The 21,687-nt window shown below is 41.7% G+C and overlaps 1 protein-coding gene across 2 annotated transcripts in view; it reads right to left on the bottom strand.

Moving 5' to 3' along the window:
* The window catches only part of CTNNAL1 (catenin alpha like 1), a 58,043-nt gene extending 36,362 nt beyond the window's left edge, over positions 1 to 21,681 (bottom strand). For both annotated transcript variants that reach the window (XM_042048859.1, XM_042048860.1), the window contains exons 1-2: positions 21,469 to 21,681; positions 52 to 241 (exon numbers count right to left, since the gene is read on the bottom strand). In XM_042048859.1, coding sequence (XP_041904793.1) covers positions 52 to 241; positions 21,469 to 21,594 — 316 coding nt within the window. In that variant the 5' untranslated portion in view covers positions 21,595 to 21,681. The remainder of the gene's footprint in view (positions 1 to 51; positions 242 to 21,468) is intronic.
* Positions 21,682 to 21,687: the final 6 nt, after the last annotated feature.

Here is a 21,687-nt window from a genome sequence, read left to right as displayed (position 1 = left end):
AAATAGTGTGCCAAAAATGGCACACGTACAATTTCATGAGTAACTACATACCTGCTCTCCTTGCCTCGATACAAGCAACACTCATTTCCTCCTTCAGCTCATGGTTTTCGTTGGCTATGGCTTCACCCACAGTAACAAATCTCCCGACTGCCAGGTTAACGGCTTGGCCCACTCGCTGAATTGCTTGCAGAGTCTTGTCTGAACGCTTTGGTTTATCCTTATGATTAATAAGAGTAGTTATCTGCAAACAGGAAGAGTTATTTATTAGAACATTTTAACTTTAGTATTAAAGGCAAGTTTTGAATTGAACTCAGTAATAGATTTTTACAGTACTTCACTAATAAAATGTAGTGTTGTGCTATGCCATGAAGTATCATTTAACTTCTCAGAGAATGAAAAAAAAATCTGGAGTATAGTTAAGGTTGCTCATTTTCTGTGATCTCAGTTTATCTCAAATGAACAGAGGGATTTTTATTTTTCTTCCCCTCCCATTTGCAGTATTAAAATAAGCTGCCCTGGGTCTCAACAGCCTTTTTCACACTAGACACAGCCCTTCCCCTGTTAAAATATCCACCATACTCATAACTTAAAACACCCTCAATTACACATTTCCTAGAATTCAGAAAAAGGTTGCCATTTAGATTACAAGTTATCAGTAAAACAATTTGTGAGGACATTCCTATTTTGAACTCCTGACTTGGCTTTTCCGACCACTGTAGAGCAATACACGTTCCCTCTTGGATCACATAGGCTGGAGATCAGCTGCACACGGGCTGCAGGAGACTGAAGATTTGTCCAAAACACCCAACATGAGGAAACAGAGATCCTTTCCCCTCACAGAGGAGAAAGGCAGGATTGCAGAAGCAGCTTCTCAACCAAGGCATTAGGCGAACATGAGAACAGTATGGAATCCTGCCACCCACAATTAACTAACTATAAACTCCATTACAAACATGAGCTTTGCATTCTGCTACAACAACTATTTTCTAGTGAGAAGCAGGACAGAAATAAAACTCTGTAGTTTCAAACATCCTAAACCAGCATAAAAACCCAACAAAAATAGTCCTGACTGTCCTTGTCTCCCACTCTCATGTTTGCAATGAATTCATCTGATGTGGGTTAAATCTCAGTTGTGGAGAACGTGATGCTTGTTAGTCTTCCCCATAACCAGGTCCCCAGACATGTTCACTGCATAGCTTTATGAATATTTTTGGTGGGAAACAGTACAGCCTGGAGAGAGAAAGATGAACAGAAGTGCTCCTTTCAGCAGCAGTGTAGAACAAAATGCCCACAGAACTCCACTGTAAGCCACATCTCCAGGAACTCAAAGATGTCTGTTGAGAGAATCTCAGAATTACATGAATTACTTAAGTGTCTGAACATCTTAGCTATATCAGATTGATCACAGATGTCTTTGCTGCTCCTCAAAAAAACAAAAATCATCATTAACTCATACAGTCTCCTACCAGTCAAGCCTGTTGTGGGACAGGAGCACACAAGCTGTACCTGTAATGCTCACTTCAGATTGAAGGACATAGCAGGAAGCAGTGTAAGAACTGTTCTGCTTCATGATTTGATCGATGCCCAAGGTTTACCCTTCAGATATCACTGAGTCGTCTTTCTGGAGAAAAAAAAGAGTGGTGTTGTTTAACACCTCGCTGAGGCTGGTTTTGAATGCCAGAAGCTGGTTTAGCCAAATTTCCAGTATTAAACCCTTTGCAGTGGGAAATGTCAACACTTCATAGAGGGCTTTGCACACACAAGAAAAATAAAAAAGCCAAAAAAACTAAGAACAGTGCTGCCCTATGGAAGAACTGCTATAAGAATAGAAGAATATTTTGTTCTAGTACAAAACATCAGTACAGAAATGCATTGTCTGCCCACTGTCTTCTTATATACGCCCTACTCTTCCAACATGTACCTAAGCCACAAGGTCTAAAGGAAGGCCACTTTATATAATTCATACAATAAATCTGTCCCTGCAAGAGTCCCCTGAATCACTTCAACTCCAATGCCTATAAACCCCAGATGCCTTTCCAGTGAAAAGATCTTCTTACAACGAAGACAGAGTCCTATTAGAAAGTAAACTGAGGAAACATCTGAGCATCACCAAATCCATTTTAGATGAGGAATGACATTCCTCAAAACACACAATTGTCATCACTTCAGTGGAAATCCAGACCAACATGAAATTCATAGTAAAAACAACTGCATTAGGCAGCTCCCCTGAATTCTTGCATTGTAGATACTTCAGGTATACAGAATTAACAAATACCCATCAGCAGCTAATCTAACAGTGCCAGCTGGTGAATTCTTGAGTAGGCATGGCTAGCAAGCCAACTGAGAGCATTAGTCCAAATGCTGAGGAAAACCAAATTGACAGAGGGTCACAACTGTGCTTCTTCAACTGGTTTTTAAGCAAACAGCAACTCAATGCTGGGTTAATATTACATTCATATAGTTATTGACTTCTCAGAAGTACACATAAAATAACACTGGCCTAAAACAAACTGCAAGTTTACATACTGGCTGCAAGTTTACCTCCCACAGCATTTTACACCAGTAAAAGTTTAAACATGTTCTGCATAATCCTGAAAAAAAATGCATATGCAAATAACACTGCAGAGTGAAAGGAATCCTACTGTCTCTTACAAATCATCAAGGGCATTTATTTTAATTCCCATGTTACTGCAGAGGTATGCAAGTAATAAAAACCATGAAGATATCACAGCTTAAATTTCTTTTTTAAAGTCTTACAAAACACTCTAAGGAACATGAGTGCCTTGTACATTTCTATCATTTCTTTAGCATTCTCTTCAGAGGGCATCATAATTTTTGCAGAAAAAACTCCTCTACTACCCCTGCCAAAGTTAAGCAAGAACAAGCAGCTGTTTTGACAGGTCCATCACCAGTGTCATCTTAACCTCATGAAGTTCAACAAGGCTACATACAAGGTCTTGCACTGGGGCTGGGACAATCCCCAGTACCAGTGCAGGCTGGGGGATGAATGGATTGAGAATAGCCCAGCAGAAAATGACTTGGGGGTACCGGTGCGAGAAAAATTGGACATGAGTCAACAATGTGCTTGTATCCTGGGCTGCATCCAAAGCAGTGTGGACAGCAGGCTGAGGGAGGGGATTTTTCCCCTCTACACTGCTCTGGTGAGACCCCACCTAGAGTGGGGTGTACAGCGCTGGGGTTCCCAACAGAAGAAGGACATGGACCTGTTGAAGACAGTTCAAAGGAGGGCCATGAAGATGGTCAGAGGGATGGAGCACCTCTCCTACAAAGACAGGCTGAGAGAGCTGGGGTGGTTCAGTCTGCAGAAGGCTCCAGAGAGACCTTATAATATATAAAATGCATATTTTGTGAGTGGCGTTTTAATATATAAAGGTAGCTTAGAAGAAGATTAGGAAAGACTTTTTACCAAGGCCTGTAGTGACAGTAGAGAGGTCAATAGTTTTAAACTAAAAGAGGGTAGATTCTGATTGGACTTAAAGAGGTTATTTTTCACCATGAAGGTGGGTGAGGCACTGGAACAATTTCCCTGAGGTGTGGAAGACCCATCATTTTAAGAGTTCAAGGCCAGGTAGTTTGAACAACCTGGGGCTTTGATGGGGCTTTGAGTAACCTGGTCTAGTGGAAGGTATTTCTGCCAATGGCAGGGGGGGCAGAACTAGATGGTCTTGAAAGGTCTCTTTTAACCCAAACCATTCTCTGATTCTATGACCTACTCTAGACACCCACGTGAGTAGCTTGTATATGAATATTAAACTCAGCCTATGGTTATACACAGCAGCTGAGGCTTTGCAAATATCTCCTGGAATAATGAACTCTTAGCTGAGTAACAGAATTTCTTCTCTGACTGGCTAACGTGGGGCCTGTATAGTAACTATCTTAACACTGGAATGGATGGAAGTTTGTTGAGCCCTGTAATTTTTTTTCTCAGGGAAGTCAAAAAACTGTATGGATTGACAGTTAAAAACAACCATGGTGAGAAAACTAAAACAGAAGTTGGTCAAGAAGTTTGAAACATCACAGCAAACAGCTTCATGCAACACCTCTTTCAAGTGTGATCAACATTAGGTAGCAAATGCAGCCTGTACTGATATCAGATTTGCATAGGATGTTTCCTATAAAAAACTAAGTAACAAACAGCCCTGAAATAGGAGTAGGTAGGTCATGATAAAAGAAAGATATGAAATACAGATCAGTTAAAAAAAAAGGGCTGGGTTTGGTTCTAGAAACGTGAGTTACACATAACAAATGTAAAATGCTTAATAATGTCAAAGGCATGAGGAAAGCTGTTCTGATTCAAGAAGGGCTTCTCATGACCTGCCACCTGCAGAAAACACTGCTGTACAAACAAGGAGAAAGATTTCTCAGAATTATGCATTCTCATTCCCTCAGAGAGTGTTAAAGTGACAGGTACATCCTCCATTTCAAATCAAGTTTTGAAAAAGCAGAGGTAATAGCAACTGCAGTTTAGGATTCTTTTCAAGAATTAATTAAGCTTGTGATTAACAGTCAGGGTTAAAAAAAACCCCCAAGATCTTAACTTAGCAAGGAGAGGAATTTCACTAGTTAGTTAAGTGAAGGAAACAGTTCTGAATTGTGCCTCAGAACACAAATACAGCAGCGAGCATTAAAAGGTCAATAGGAAAGGCTTCTAAAATAAAGAATAAGCAAAGGTTTTACTCCTGACTTTTAAACAATATTTAAAACAAAGATAAAAAATTGGACAAGCTAAATGGAGAAAAGGAAAGACCCAGAAGAAACTTAAGGAATTTTCTCCCCAATAACCAGCCAAAGAAACCCTAAGAGCCTATACAAAACTGGGCTAGTAAAACTTGCAGCATTTAAGATATTTCAGATTACAGAAAATTGCTCATCCCCTGTAGTCCATCCAGTTGCAACCAGACTAGAACTATCACTGTTTTAATTTTTTTTTCAATAAAGGAAATCCCTGCGAGTCCAAGAACATCATCTAAGACCTCCCTCAAGCTTAACACCTCCCCAATATTTAATCTGTTATATTCTGATCATGTATTTCCCAGTCACCAACATCTGTGATGTTTGGACAGGACTTAGCAGCTGAAAAGATTACCTGCAAGTCTCTTTGAACAAGGGCAATACGTTACATGATGTTTACTTAAGGATTTAGTAATCAGGTCTTAGAAAGGAAACAGTCCTTTTGATGGTACTCACCCTCTGTTTAATGTGAGCTCTTACACTATTTCCGTGGAATGTTTATCTGAGATTTGAGACAATCAGTTTAAGGAGTGTACAGTCTCAAGAATCTGTCAGCTACAATCTTTGTCACTTGTTATGAGAAGCCCCAGAAAAATAATGGCCTTTTCTCAAGTACTTTACCAAAGCTAACAGATACAGCCATAACGTATCAAGATGTACTTCATATTTAAGGAAACAAGCTCAGTTGCGGCAATTTTTGAGCAGCTGTTTTCAGATCTTTTTGAAGGCCTTCAGATACTGACATTTAAGTCATCATACGCTTCATGCTCAGGAAGCATCATGACAACACGCTGAGTTAAAAATATTCTAATGTCTATTTATTGTCAGTGTAATTAAGTCTTGCATGACAGAATTAAGTGATACTTAAGAGACTGGGTTTCAGGAAGTATTTATAGACACCTATAAATAAAACCACAGGAAATATAGTTATTTCATGGCCCCTGCTACAAACACAAGAGTTAAGCTGACAAGTCACGTTGGAAGATACCCTGCCCACCTCTCTGCCTGGGAAAGTACCCACATTGTACTCAGGATGATTTCAACTCTCAAGAGTAGCATTTGTTACTGCCTCTTATGTGGTGGGTTGACCCTGTCTGGATGCCAGGTGCTCACCAAAGACACTCTATCACTCCCCTCCTCAGTAGGAAAAGGGAGAGAGAAAATATAATAAAAGGCTTCTGGGCTGAGATAAGGAAGGGAGAGATCACTCACCACTTACCATCATGGCCTAAATAGCCTCTGCTTGGGGAAATTAAATGAATTTAATTTCAATAAATGAATTTTTAAATCAGAGTAGGATTGTGAGAAGTAAAACAAATCTTAAAAATACCTTCCCTCTACCCCTCCCTCCTGGCCTTAATTTTATTTGTGATTCTCTACCTCCTTTTCCCCAGCAGCACAAGAAGACAGGGAATGGGGGCTGTGGTCAGTTCCTCATATGCTGTTTCTGCTGCTGCTTCCTCCTCAGCAAGAGGCTTCCTTCCCCTGCTGCAGCATGAGGCCTCTCCCATGGAAGACAGCCCTCCATGAACTTGTCCACCATGAGTCCTTCCCATGGGCTGAAGTTCTTCATGAAGTGCCCTAGCATGGGTCCCTCCCATAAAGTGCAGTCCTTCAGCAACAGGCTGCTCCAGCATGGATGCTCCTTGGGATCACAAATCCTGTCAGGGAAACTGGTCCAGCATCACCTCATCTCCTGCAAGGAGCCACTCCAGCGCAGGCTTCCCATGGGGTCACAGACTCCTTCAGAGACCTACTTGCTCCACCATGGATCCCTGCATCCCTGTGAACCTCCATGGGCTGCAGGGGGACAGCTCATTCACCATGGTCTTCACCACAGGCTGCAGGGGAATCTCTAGTCCTGCAACTGGAGCATCAACTTTGGTGTCTGCAGAGTTGTTTGTCTCATATTATCGCTCCTCTCTTCCCTGGCTGCAATTCCTTCTGCACAATACCTTTTCCCTCCTCTTAAATACATTATCACAGAGGCACTGTGATAATCCTGTGCATCCCTGACTGGCTTGGCCTTGGCCAGCAGCAGGTCCATCTTGGAGCCATCTGGCATCGGCCCTGTCAGACATGGCGGAAGCTTCTGGTAGCTTCTCACAATCCACCCCTGCAGCCTCCCCACTACCAAAACCTTGCCACACAAACCCAACACATTCTGGAAAAGAGAAGGCTTTGAGTGATGTCATTGCAGCCTTCCAGTGCCTGAAGGGAACCTACAGGAAAGATGGAGAGGGCCTACTACAAGGGCATGTAGTGACAGAGTAAGGGGGAATGGCTCCAAACTGAAAGAGAATCTGTTTAGAATAAAGATTTGGAAAAAAAAAATCTTTACTCTCAGGATGGTGGGGCACTGGAACAAGTTGCCCAGAGAAGTGGATGGCCTATCCCTGGAAGTGTTCAAGGCCAGGCTGGATGGGGCCCTGAGCAACCTGATGTAAGGGAAGGTGTCCCTGCCCTTGGCAGGGGGAGTTGGAACTAGATGACCTTTAAGGTCCCTTCCAACCCAGGCCATTGATTCTTTAATTCTGTATTGATCAGCTTTCCTGCTAGAAAAAATTCAAGATGTTATCTCTATGCTATGAGGATTAGCTGCCTTAGAGTAACAGCTCCTCTTCCATTTTGTGCATTTTCTGCTTTCTACCTTCCATTAACTTTATAACAGGAGAAAATTTGTTTCTGGGAAAAAAAAAAGTAATACCAGGAATGGAAAGTCTTTGCTAGGAAAATGTGATAGCACTACATACTGGCCGTACAAGAAGAGTGCTATAAGGTAAATTTAGTTGCATTTAATACAACATGTAGAAATCTTGGTCAAAAAGGCCTTTCCCACACTGCTTTTACTTTCCTTCGTTCTTCTTGAGTTTGGGGGCACAGAGGAACATCTAATATTACATTTTAGGTACTGTCTCTCATTAGGTCTCGTGTACTCCTTGTGGATGATCAGGTCTTCAGACTCCTTTACCCAGACAGCAGCACATGTTGTTCTAACGCCCACACCTGCTACAGAATACAACCATGCATCAGAGAGAGTGGAGAAGGAGCAGCTGGCATTTGAATCCTGTCCATAAGGGCTACAAAGAGAACTGTAACACAGACTTCTCATCACAAGATGAGCCTCAGGGTTCTTAGGAAGTGAACAAGGACTACTTGCTTACCTGTCCTAAAAACCAAAAGTTTGTTAAGATGAGATGCCTGTCCAGGCACTAATGGAAATTGTAAGCATTTTGTAGAATTTCAAGCACTAAAATTTTTTTTTTAAAGTTCAGCTAGTATGTGGATTTTCAGACTTGGAAAGCCTTATCTTTCTACTCATATTTAATCTTGTAGAAAAATTCAACAAATAAACTTTGCAGGAACTCTATTTTGAAAGTTTTCAAAGGCTGGAAAAGACTAACCAAAATGAAATTCAACTGCACTAACTACTAATGCACTAGTTAATTGTAAAAACCAATATTCTACTTATACTGAAAACATTGTTTGAAACAATTATGGACAATTGAACCAGAACAGTTTCTTTACGAGTTATTATTCAAAGGGCCAATCAACCCCTTCTTACAGAAGTCACACAGACCTTAACACATCATTCAGGACGCTGAGTCAACACTTTTAAGACAGCTTCCATGAAGTGATGTGATCCAGCTACCCGCTATTTAGGAATTTTCCTCATAGTTCCTCTAGACTGGTGTCTAGAAGAGCAGTACAAATGCACTGCATACCCAGGACTGCTGAGTACTGTCAGACTTGTGGCATTGAGACTGTTGTATTTGTACCTTTACCTGGAGGCTTTAAAAAAGTATCTTCTCACTGGTTTTATACACATCTTTCATAAAAACCTTCAGGGAAGCAAATTAAATAAACAACTTTAACAACCTGTAGGCTGGTTCACTTATCTGTGGGCAAATGCAAACACGCTTAGTGGAGCCTCAGGCAATCTTTCACAGCAGTGTCTAACAAGCTGGCAAGCCACCTCTGAAAAGGAAGAAGGAACAACCAATGACCTGCAGCGACAAGTAAGAGCTGCCAAGCAACACAAACCAGCCCTACTAGCTCGGATCACTGGGGTACCTAACCTAGTATCTTATATCCCATAGTCCTCAGCATGCTTGCCTAGGAAAGATCACGAGAGTTTAAGCAGCAAATCCAACACGAGCTATAATGCAGTTGTAACCAGATTTCCAGCTGGTTAACTGCAAACTCTACATTTAATTTTAAAACACTACCATACCTAATTGTGCACTTCTCACAAGATAGAAATATTATCTGAAAGGGGTCAAAACCATCCTCTTCACCTCTTTTACAACTACACTTCAAAATCTTCTCTTTGTAAAGTTCACTGGGAAAGACAAGAGTACACAACTTCAAATTCAAATACTCACCTCAGATTATTAGTACCATTGCTATGTACTTGTCAGACATTCTTGGAATTCTTAAGAGATCAAAAGAAAGGATTCAACTCGGAGCAAGACTGTACTATAGTAGTGAATACCCTCTCTTTGTGCTGAATGCATTCCTAGAAAACCAAGGAACTTTTAAATTTCAAGTTCCAAACCAAACACCATTGTGAAAATGATTAGCCAAAATGTGATATAGATTAACTTGTTCAAATGCAGTGGAGCAATTTGATGACACCAACTTATTTCCTCCAGGGATTATTTTGGGGTTGGGGCTTTGCGTGGTGGGGTTTTTTGGTGCTGGCTTTTTTTTCCCCAAAGCAATAAGAACTCTGAAAACTTCAGGACTTTTTTTTTCCCCCCATGGGAATAAATTATTTCCAATTCTTTCTTCTTTCTTTTTTTTTTTTTTTTTTTAAGTTGTGAAAAGGAACATCACGGGGAAAAAAAAAGGAATGAACACAGCTCACTGTTCTTGCAGCCTGTGGATTCTTGAATATTATGTAGAGGATTGAATTACTTTAATAATGTTATTAAAGTACCCTACTGTAGAGGAAAAATATGATTCCTTTTAATGTTCTCTTTTCACAGACTCCTTAAAATCAGAGATCCCCACTGATCTGCAGAGGTGAAGCAGAAAAGTACACAGAAACTGACCTGCACTGCTGCTATTCCCTCCTCTTTTTTCCACACATGGATGAGGAGACAGATCACTGAAAAACCCTCAGTGAGGCTTGACTGCTGATCAAAGATACCTTGTTTACTCTTACTGCCACAGGCTGTACTAGTCAGAGGACTGTCCCACCTTCCACCCAAAAAAGGCATTGTCAGAATTTCTATAGGAATGAGCGACCGAGAAAAAGGTTGTCATTTTCAGACAATTCAAGTTCAAGCTTTCTTCTCTTTTTTAAGAGATGTATGCAAGTTCACAGACTGAGCGGGCACCAAAATTTGTACCTTTGAGCAACTTGACATGAGTGGACAAAGATAGTTTTTCAAACAAGGTCCAACTTAACTTCTTCTCATTATACAATATGAGCATCAACAAGCACACTGGACATCATAAAATACGCATTTACCTATTACAAAATGTGCCCAGAAGTAAAACTGGCTTTCTAACTCAACTGCTGTCTTGAAGTTTGAGAAGCACAACTACCTCACACTAGAAGAGGTGAGCATAAGCTAGTTGACCAAATAATTGGGTTTCAGGGCATACAAGGCAGTACATTTTCCTCCCCTCCTGTTGCCCTTCAGGTCAGTATTTCCTTGCTCAAACAGATAGGTTTCATAAACAAAGCAATTCCCATTTTTCATTCCACACCTAGAAATCCTGGGCAGGATTAAGCCTAAGAAAATTCAACTCAGAGGGAAGATCACTGTTAAAAGTGTACTTTCAGATGTGGTTAAAACAGATGCAGACATGTTTTCAGCACCACAGAGATCCAAGTCTCAGAAATAACTCAATTTACTAACATAATCAGGTGACCTCAAAACCAGAGGCTGGCAAACAATAATTCTGGCTTTTCCCCATAAATTGCTGTTGTAAATGTACCTAACCTTGTACTGCTTGTGCAAACAATGCCTGAGCCATCTCTGAGCTGCTTATCCAAAACAACACCACTGTTGAAGAACTAAAAATTCAGACATTGTAAAAAAGGATGTAGCAGGGACAACACACTTATACCACCTGCCACTGAGAATTCTCCCTCTTCAAACCAGGATTGGCTCCTGAAGATGCAGAAAATAATCCTTGTTAGTTCCATAAGCAGGTGGCTTCCCTGCCGTGAATACCAGCTATTCAATCCTTCTTGCTTTGCATGTTCCCAACAGAAGAGTTCCTGCAGCCTCTTTCAGAGAGGGCTTCATTAGCAGCATTTTGCCATTCCACTTCAGTTCAGAGCAACACCTGGTATTCCGTTTTGAAAAGCACATACTTGCTCTAGGGATTAACTGAGAAGTACAGTGTGCTCTGGAAAAGGCTATGCAAATCCAACCACTATCCACCTACAGGAGTGCAAAACAAAACAGAAACTTCATATAATCCAGGAACTATTATCTTATTTATGCTAAAGTTCCTGTATGTTCTTTTGATTGCTTCATTGAAGAGCTCCAGGGCAATAAAAACTCATTCAGTTGGAAAATTAAAGAATATTTAAATGTAACATGGAGATACAACACAGAATCTTTGGTAATTAAAAGGGAACACTCCATGCACTGGTCACTCCTATATGTTAAGTGCTTGCAACATTGGACAATATTACTCTTCTAAACATTTTTCATACCTGTGAATAAACACACAAACAAACAAAAATACTATCACAACCCCCATGTTGAAAAGTTTATGTTACTACATACTAAATTTTGCTTTATTGTTATTTGAAAAGACAGGATTTGTGTGGTTCTAAATAGTTATATTCATTCTGCTTAACAAAAACATGTCTGTAAGACAAAAGCAACAGCACAATTTTTTATTTTTCTATGTACATCTGAAAGAACTTTAGGATTTGCTCATACATAACTTTTGCAATTTGTGTTTAGGAGTTATCTTACCATCTGAGAATTCATTTTAGGCATATATGTGAGAAACAATCCAATTCAGTATCTAAAGCAGAGTGACAGTTATAAGTTGGCTCTAGAGTCTATATCACTTCTCATTTACCCCATTAGCTTTAAACAAGGCTATTAATGAAATGCAATACAGCTCAAAGAGTAAAAAATAGACTTTAAGGTTCTATCTAGCAAGGGTTGTACTTTTCCAATTAATTAGAAACATAAAACAAATCCATGAAGAAAGCCACAGGCTCATAGTACCATACAACAGTTTTACTAAACTATAATCAGAGTTGTTTGCAATCATTAATTCATAAATCATGCTTTGGGGATTTCCCTACCTAATCTGTCTGAAACCATCTGTTAACAATGCTGAATAGCAAGAAAGCTGCTCTAATTCTTCTTGTGCAAGATCACCGAGTGGCAGTTTTGATTTAATACTCATTCTGCTGGAGAACTACAAAAATTTGTTTAATCTGTAGAAAAGTCATTAATCAGATCTCAAAAATATGAAAGATAAGTTACCATCGAAAAAGAGCAATTGATTTTCAGCTATGTCAGTAAAAAGCATCTTCCTTCAGCCACTTGAAATGTTACTCTGACTCATTTATCACATCAAAGACTAAGCTATTGAACATTACAAAGCAGTAGCCAAGCTTAACTCAAAGCCAATTTTACTGTCCAAGGGTTCACAAAACAAAAATCCTGAAACCACAGCTGTTTTATGATAGTGCTGTTGCTCATGCGATAAAATGTTCGAGTGTAACTTTCCTTGTAAAGCAGAATATAATTAGTGATAGTAACATCATTAATTATTAATGTAACAAAATAATTTACCTCTTTAAGTTATTCTAAGGTACTCCTGGGCTCCCCAGCATACCTTAAAAACCACAACTGTAAATGATTATCTATTTCTCTTTCAATGTTTCATGATGACCTAGCTCCACTGACTAAAAGCTGTCAATTAAAAACTAGTCTCATTAAAAGGAAACCTGCAATCACATCAGCCAAGAAATATAATTGATACTTTAACTGAAATAATCACCTTCTCTACATCCAGATGACAATCTCCTAAGATAAGCTCTTCTGCATAAATCAAAGTGAAACAATCAGCCTCTTTTAGGGACACAGAGCACCAAGCGTAGGCTGAGTAACAGGCTGAGCTTCTGCCAGAAAAAGAATTTACATGGAGCGCGAGATGCTTAACACAAACCAGAAGCTCACAACTTAACCGGCAATACCTATGGAAGCGCAGGGAGAAGAGTCAGTGAGTTAGTGACTAATGGGAACTACGGAGGCGCAACTCTGTACCCAGGCAGCACCATCTGCTTCCGGACCCACAGCAGTCGGAGCATATGATCCATGGCAGAGCTTCTCTGCCGTACAGGATGTAAACTCACAAGAGTTTAGCAGGAGGTTTGCTCCATACAAGTTACAACGCAAGCCTTTACACCACAATTCCTAATTTTATTACTCAACAGTAGTGCCAAGTTTCAAGTCTAATGTGAGTACCAAATTAATTCGTAAGATAGAAAATTCTGGAAGAGAGGAGAAACCAGTTTCTCAAAGCTTTCAAGTTATTGGGATTTTTAAAGTACTGAAGAATAAAGACAAGGTCCCAAGAAGCATTTTAAAAGGAGTGCATGCAGATCTTTTTTTCCCCCAGATGCAATGAGCTGAAGACAAATATGGATCATCCTACTTTAAAAAAAAAAAAAAAAATTCCCATTCTCCAAAAAGAGACATAAGGGGCAATGCACAAGCTCTGGCACCATACTGGAGCAACAACAGCCAACAATGTAAGAACCCTTTAGCACCTCTGACATATGAAAGAGAAAGACCTAGAGGTAACAAAAAAATGCCCAGTGAAACAAGGCAGCCAAGGGATTTGCTGGAACAAATCTGTCAGTGCATCTGCTGCATGGGAAATGCAAGTAAGTTGAAATGGATCTGAGCTTGGACTGAATGCTGAAGTGCAGGAAGGGAATGAGACTATGCATATTCCTTAAGATTATGAATATTGTCCAGAGAGTATATGAGACACTTCTACTTAAGACTCTAAATGAGAAAGAGAGAACACATTTGATTAACAAGTTCTAAAGTTGGTATGTAATGAGCCTGTACTGCAATGCAATACTATGACTACAGACATTCAAACATTAGCTTATATACAAGATTGATGCATGATGCAGAGGAAAAAAAGACATGGAGAATGTAGTGGGTTGTTTCCCCCCCATTTTTGTAGACTTTCAAGAAAAAAGAGCTAGTGATACTAAATTAGAAGCCTAACAGTGCTTTTAATATAGAACTCTCTGCTTCAAAGCTGTTAGAAACAAAACAATTGAATTTCAGAAGATTCCTCTCTTCCAATCTCTCCAAACTGTTGAGTTCCTTCTGAAGGGCTGCACAGCCCTCTAGGGTATCAGCCACTCCTCCCAGCTTTGTGTCATCAGTGACCCTACTGAGGAGGCACCTGTCCTTTCAGGCAAGTCACTGATGAACCAGTTAAACAATACTGGGCCCAGTACTGAACCTTGGGGGACACCACTTGTGACAGGTCTCCAGCTAGACCCTGTGCCACTGGTTACAAACCCTCTGGGATCTGCCATTCAGTCAGTTCTCAACCCACCTCACTGTCCACTCATCCAGCTCACACTTCCTGAGTTGGCCTATGAGGACATTGCAAGAAGCAGTGTCCAAAGTCTTGCTGAAGTTGAGGTAGAAAAGATCTGATGCTCTCCCCTCATCCATTCAGGAAGTTGCTTCATCATAGAAGTCAATCAGGTTGGTCAAGCATGATTTACTTTTAGTGAATCCATGCTGACTACTCCTGAAGCCCTTCTTGTCATCCATGTGGATAGAGATTGCTTCTAGAATGAGGCGCTCCATCACTTTTCCAAGGATTAAGGTGAGGATGACTGGCCAGTAGTTCCCTGGCTCCCTTTTCTTACCCTTTTTGTAGGCTGGGGTGACACTTGATTTCTTCCAGCCCTCAGGCACCTCTCCCAATCACCCTGACCTTTCAAAGATGCCTGTGAACAGCCTTGCTGTGGTGTCTGCCAGTCTCTCAGCACTCATGGATGCATCCCGTCAGGGCCCATTGACTTACAGATGTGAAGTTTGCCTATATGTTCTCTAACCCAATCTTCCTTGACCAGGGAAAATTCTTCCTTCCAACATTCCTCTACTCTGGTCTCCCAAGTTAGAGATCCCTCAGGGCTGGTCTTGTCAATGAAGACTGATACAAAGAAGGCATTCAGTAACTCTGCCTTCTCTGCATCCTCTGTTATCAGGGTCCCCCCTCCATTTAGCAACAGTCCACATCCCCCTTAGTTTTTCTTTTGTTATTGATGTATTAGAAGAAGCCATCTGAGGACTTCTAAGCCAGCAAATCCACAAAACAGCTTCCCCAAAGACACTGCTAGCCTACAGACAAAATCCAAAGGCCAGTATCAGTAGCACTGACAGTAGCATAGTGAACACCATGTCCACAGTTTTACACTTCTCTTAAATCTCTCTCTTGGACAGTACATGCTTTTTCAGTTCCATGGAGAATAACAAAAGTTCCACTAAAGACACAATAATGTACCACCTATTTCAGTCCATTTCTTCAGGAGTTATAACACTGATGTACTCAGTTACTTCCTTACCACAATTCTGCCCTCTTCTTCTGACAGAAAATAAGAACAGAGCAGAGCAGCTATTCATACTTCTGCTCCACTGCAAAAGAAAGTGAAGCAATCCCTACTCCAGAATGTACCTATGTGAGGTACCCGGAAAATCTGTGTGGAATCAAAGTGACTGCAGAACACACTATGAAAATGTTAGATAAAATGAACTGGAACAACTTGCCAACATTAGATGTTATTCACTAAGATTTCAAGGGGCTCAAAGATACAATGGATTGTGTTGACTTTCTCATGCAATCTCCTCCTTAAAACCAGATCAACCAGTCAAGGTACGAATGTTGCCCTGACACTTGTACATGGCAAATCAATACAAAACATTAGAAAGAAGTAGTGGACATCCAAATAAATACGACATATTGGCAAAGATTTAACAAAGATGTTCGTTAAAGGAATTCCTGCCTCACAAAACAACGAGATTTCTCTATAGGCATTGCCCAATTACATGGGTAAGAAGACACTCTGCTGAAAGAAAACTATGAAACAAAGTTCACACCACAGTTTTCAAAGGACATCAAGCAAGTCTTTGAGAGAAAGGGAAGCAGACCCTTTGTATGAATATTGAACTCATCAAGAGACAGAATGATGAGTAGGAAAATAAAGGATATCAGAAAGTAAATGATTACTTACTTTAATGGAGTTACACAGAAACCTGTACTGCAACATGAACTATTATATATAATCATAAAGAGGGAGGAGAGATAAGCAAATAATAAAATGATGAAAATTTGTTGGTGATCCCAATTTATTTGGGACAGTAAAGATAAGATCTGACTACAAAATTGCAGAAACATATTGCAGCACTGACCAGGGAACAAAATGTCAGACCAAAAAATCACTGCAGATTAAAGTGAAACAGACAGGAAAGTACAATCCTAGCATTCCTTATGAAAGCTAGGTCTGAGCTGACCATTACTCCTCAGCAGCAAGATCTTTTGATAACAAAACAGACATCCATGAAAAAATCTGACTTGCTTATGATGAAAGCAATTTCCAGGGTCATCTATTCCAGTTCCCTGCTCAAACCAAGTCCACTTAGAGTGTGTTGTTTATAGTCTTATCCATTCTGAACATCTCCAAAATTGCAGACTCTATAGGAGCTCTGCACACCTCACCCAGTATTTGGCCTCCCTTACATTGAAAAACGCCTTCTCTTGTATCTCATTAGACTTTCCAATGTTCCAACTTCTGTCCATTGCTTCTTGTTCTGCCACCATACATGTCTGGGATCAGTCTGTCTCTGTCTTCTCCATACTTGCCATTAGGTGGGTAGCTGTAGACCTTGGTAAATTCTGCCACTGTCCAGACAAAAAAAACCCAACCCACTGCAGATTCAAGTGACACAGACAGGAAAGTACCATCCTAGCTTACAACATGGAAGCTAACAGACCATTAACCCTCTCTTTTTGAGGTGGAACAAGCCCACTTCCTTCAACCTCTCCCTTTATGTCACACACTCCACTATGTCAGCGTTTCCCTGCTACTGCGAAGCACAGAACTGAACACAGTACTGTACCCCATGCTGCCTCACACGTGCCAAACAACAGTCACTTCTGCAGTCTGCATGTTACATTCCTGCTACCAACCCCAGGTGCAGCTGGCCATCACTGCTGACCCCCATTCAAGTCATCCACTGGGACTCCCATGCAAAGTCTTCCTGCAGACAGCTGACCCCAGCCTGTATTGCTGCATGGTGTTACTCTGGCTTAGATGCACGACTTGGACTTCACAAACTTCCTGTCATATCATCTTTCCAGCCTGTCCCTCTGTCTAGCAGCCCTGTCCTCCACAGTGTCAGATGCTCCCCAACTTGCTGTAGGGGAGTTCACATGCCTGTTGAATGTGCTGGCCCGTGCTCACCCCAACATTCAGATCATTAATAAAGATGTTAAACAGTACTGGCCCATACTGGCCCTCATATCAGTCCCCGATGATTAACCAGAAAAAAACCCAGAGAAAAGTTTATAGATTATGTATAGACCTCTAGCTTGATGCACAATGGCTATCTAAAGTCAGACCTTCAGTCTGAAAACTGCATCAGTGAGCTTTTCACATACTTAGGAAAACGTCAGCTATGGCTTCTTTTTTGGGCTCTAATATACAACTCCAGAAACTTCTGGAAAAACAGAACACTGGCAGAACATTATGTAATGTCATACAACATTTACTGAAATGGGAATTATTTCAGCTAGCTTCAGAGAAAGCAAGGAAACAATGCCCTAGTAAAGAACAGGTTTGTTTCATTCACCTCAAGGCATGTACCACTGTTAACTTATGTAGAATCTAAGACTGACAACAACAACATTCAGAAGCATTGGTATCATGGGCTTTTTGTAGCTAAAATAAAGAAAAGCTTATTTTTTACCATATAGGTCAAGTCAATTCCAAAACCTCTGGCAGGATCTCCTACACCAAGAAAAATGGAAAAACATGTTCAGTAACATATGGGCACACAATCATTCTCCAAAGTGCCTGTGACAAAATGGGCTTTCTGAAGCTTGAGCAGCTATAATCACATTGGTCTCACTCTGGATGCTGGAGGATAGGTCACCTTCAACTGTGAAAAGTGACTTTGTTCTTTCAGGAATACAGAAGTATAGGATGATTTGGGATGGAAGGGAAAGGTTATGTGGTTCATCTCCTGCACTACCAAGGCCTGGGACCCCTTCCACTAGATCAGGTTGCTCAGAGCCCCAGCCAATCTGGCCTTGAACACTTCTACGGATGGGGCACCCACAGCATCTCTGGATAACCCATTCCAGTGTCTCACTACCCTCACAGAGAAGAATTTCTTCCTAACATCTAATCTAAACATATCTACTTTCGGCTTAAAGCCATTCCCCCTTGCTCTATCACTACACATCTTTTTAAAAAATCCCTCTCCAGCTTTCTTCTAGATCCTCTTTAGGTACTGGAAGGCTGCAGGTAGTCTCTCTAGAGCCTTCTCTTCTCCAGGCAAACAGATCTCAGAGTTTCCCTCTTTTTCCCAAGTACCCAACTGTGAAGGTTGACAAATATCTATTCTGCTGTTTCTCAGAATACTTCCTTGGAACAGATCTAGACAGACAAACTCCTACGTCTGTGAAGGTACCCGACTGCTGCTAGACTAGCAAACAGGTACAGAATGGCAGCTGCGGAAGCCACTGGTGGAGCCACATCCTGAAAAGTGCTTTTTCCCTGTCCTTGCTTTTCCTCAACTGTTTAAATGACTTGTTATTAAATGAGTTAGCACTGACCACTTCAAACACCCTTCCTGACATGTATTGCCAAAAACTTTCCATTAAAAAAATCAACCCCAAAATAATTAGTCTGGAAATGGGGACCAGCAGTGAAGGAGATGTCTAGATTTTTAAAGAATGCCATAGTATTATGCATGGAAAATGGAACTAATGACACCTATCCAGGGGAAGAAAATACTACTTATTTTAAAGAAAACTGTGGTGCTTGACCCCATAAGCCATATTTTCTGAACTGCATGCCACATGCTTTGCAAAATACTGTACAATGATTCTTTTCACAGTATAGCTATGTAGAGAGTAAAAAAGGAGTGTTAGCAAAAATGCTTAATACTGTGGCTTAAATCCGTCGTCATTGTCATTTGTGGCACTCTTAAAAATGGGCCACGTCAGGGTCTGAACAGATCTAGTTTAACTCTGTAAATACTCTAAGTTTTAAAACCAATTTTAATTGGTTTAATAAGTACACGCAGTAATGGCTCTAAGGGTAATTTCTCCTGCTGGAAAGATAGGAATCTTATACCACTGCTGATAGCAAATTTACTCTGTTACAACACAGTCTATAAAAAAAACCAAGCCACGAAATGCAATTTAAAAAATCAAACAAAACCAACCCTCACATTTTCTGAGGAAGAACAAGCAGGCAAACACATGTTTACAATATTACAATCAGGACAATGCACAGTACAGTACATGAATTTAAATAAGAATCACTGCAGCTTTTTATTTTTTTGCTTAAAGAAAAAATTTAGCCCCACATAAGAGATTGAAAGTGAGTTTGTCAGACAAGGCACCTTTTGTTTCCTCTTTGCTTAAAATAAGTAGTGAAAAGCAGCAGGAACATTCTGACTATTTTTTTCCAGTAGTATACAAGTATCACATAGCTCTTCTCAGATTTTAACAAAAGGACAAAACTGTGAAGTTAACTTCACAGCAGGAACAAAGCCCTTTGCAAGTGTATTTTGTACAAGCAGAAAAATGAAGTCCCGAGGGTTACTGCATGCACAGCTTATGCAGAAGCTTAAAAGCAAATTCTGAGACTAAGAAGTACTCTATAAACACCATTTTGCATAAATTTCCGAACAAAGCTAGCCAGTGAGATCTCAGCTGAGCAATCCAGACAGGCAGAACCAAAAAACCACTAAAGTAACTGGGGCATTTTCCCAGGCAGGTGTAGGGAGCTACTGCTGACACCATCAGCAACTTCAGCCTGAATCTGAACAGAGCTCAGTGCTCATGCTTCAAGGGAATGCACTTGTCTCAAGTCTGGAGTGCCTCAGCAGGAAAACAGTGAGCTCTGAGTGTTCACGAATGCTCAGACACGCTGTATACAGGCAAATGAAAGCTGCTTAAACCTTCTGGAAGATGCTGTCATAGGCTTCGTGGACAATGAAAACTCATACATGACATACTTCTCTGTGGGTTTGTTGCAAGCGTAATAAGATCATTGCTATCAGAGAGTACTCCAGAGAAATAAGAACATATTCATACAAATCTGTTAAAAGTACGAATTTAATATATGCAACTTTATTCGGCTTTTGCATATGGATGTGTTTTTGATTGGTCTTAAGCTTCCTAAAAGAGCTCTCCCTATTTTATCTCAGTTGTTTCAGGACTAGAAAATTCATTTAACTTTACTTTGCCTTGGAACAAGTGGTTCAATCCCTTTGAAGGGCTTTGCTGTACTAACTGTGATTTATCCAAACAGAAAAATAAATACACATTACCATGTTAAGTACAGAAACACAATTACCCATCACAAACCCTTCCTGAAGCCCAGACATATAAATGCAGAACAAGGCTTACCACAGTTCGTTTCCAGATGGGTTATGATGGTAGAAACACAATTTGACCTCACCAGGACTAGTTATTTTTGTATAACTGTTACATATTGTTTAAAAATTTTGTACAGATAGGTTTTGACTTGCTAACTTTATTGATCAGTGCTCAAAGTACAAAATCCTATATAGCAAACACTGTGCTATCTTCAGACATTATTTTTCAAGAAACAAAATTCTAATGAGTATGTCAAACGCCAATTTTGAAACTGTCTGAAAAAAACACCCAACACCACCAACAACAAAAAACCAGCACCAAAATGACTGCCATATAATTACCTAGCAGATCATTAAAAAGCCCAGTTTGGGGGGGTTTAAGGTCACTGAGCACTGTGCGGGACATGCTAAAAGGTCACCAAGACAGTTTGCCTATTACCGAACCTCTTAAAAATCGGGCACTACCCTGGGGTGCGGTAGAAGCTCCAACCAATGCAACGCTCAGGCCAGACCGCGAAAACACAAAGCTCCGCCAAAGCCCCTGGAAGACGAGCGCTCTCTCCAGAGCCGAGCTAGGAGGGAAGGAGCGCGCTCCCACGCGGACAGCCAGCAGGCGGGAGGCTCGGGAAGCCGGGAGCGCTCGGGCGGCGGGGCAGTCCCTCCGTCCCCCACCCACCGCGGCGTCCCGGGGCTCGGACCGCCGGCGGCACCGCAGCGCCCGGCGTTACGCAACGCTCCCCCGCGACCTTGCGGGGAACTTCGGAGCCTTTCTCGGGGAGAGACGTGCGAGCAGCATCACCCACACGGCGCCGGCTCCGGCAGCCGCCCGCGGCCGGCGGGACCCCGGGACGGGCGGGAGGGGGCGCGGCTCAGAAAAGCCGGCCCTGCCGGAGCGGCCGGACAGAGGGGGCTACGGAGCGCCGCGACCCGAGCGAGCAAACTTCGGCGGCGGCCGAGCTCCGTCCCGGGCGGGCAGAGCCTCCCGGCAAGAGCCGGGGCTGCCGCCCGCCTCTCAGAGGCTGCGGGGGGAGGGGGGTGGGAAATCGTTCTCCCGCGGCGGTATTCCTACCTGCGACACCAGCGGCACCAGCGTCTGCTCCACGGAGCGCGTGCGGATCTCCAGCCCCGCGTCCGCGCCCAGCCCCGACGAGGACGACGAGGAGACGCCGCTACTGCTGCACGGGGACGTGGCCATAGCGGGGGAGCCGGGCCGGGACCCCCCTCCAGCCGCTCCGCCGCGCTCCCGCACGGGCAGCCCGTGCCGCGCCGCTCCCCTCACGCCGCTCCC

The sequence above is a fragment of the Corvus kubaryi genome, unplaced genomic scaffold, assembly GCF_017639235.1.
Source record: "Corvus kubaryi isolate FWS band 111438036 unplaced genomic scaffold, C.kubaryi_AGA036_p1.0 68, whole genome shotgun sequence".
NCBI classification, from domain to species: domain Eukaryota; kingdom Metazoa; phylum Chordata; class Aves; order Passeriformes; family Corvidae; genus Corvus; species Corvus kubaryi.
Note: the sequence above shows the minus strand (reverse complement) of the source record. Positions and strands in the feature narration are given on the sequence as shown.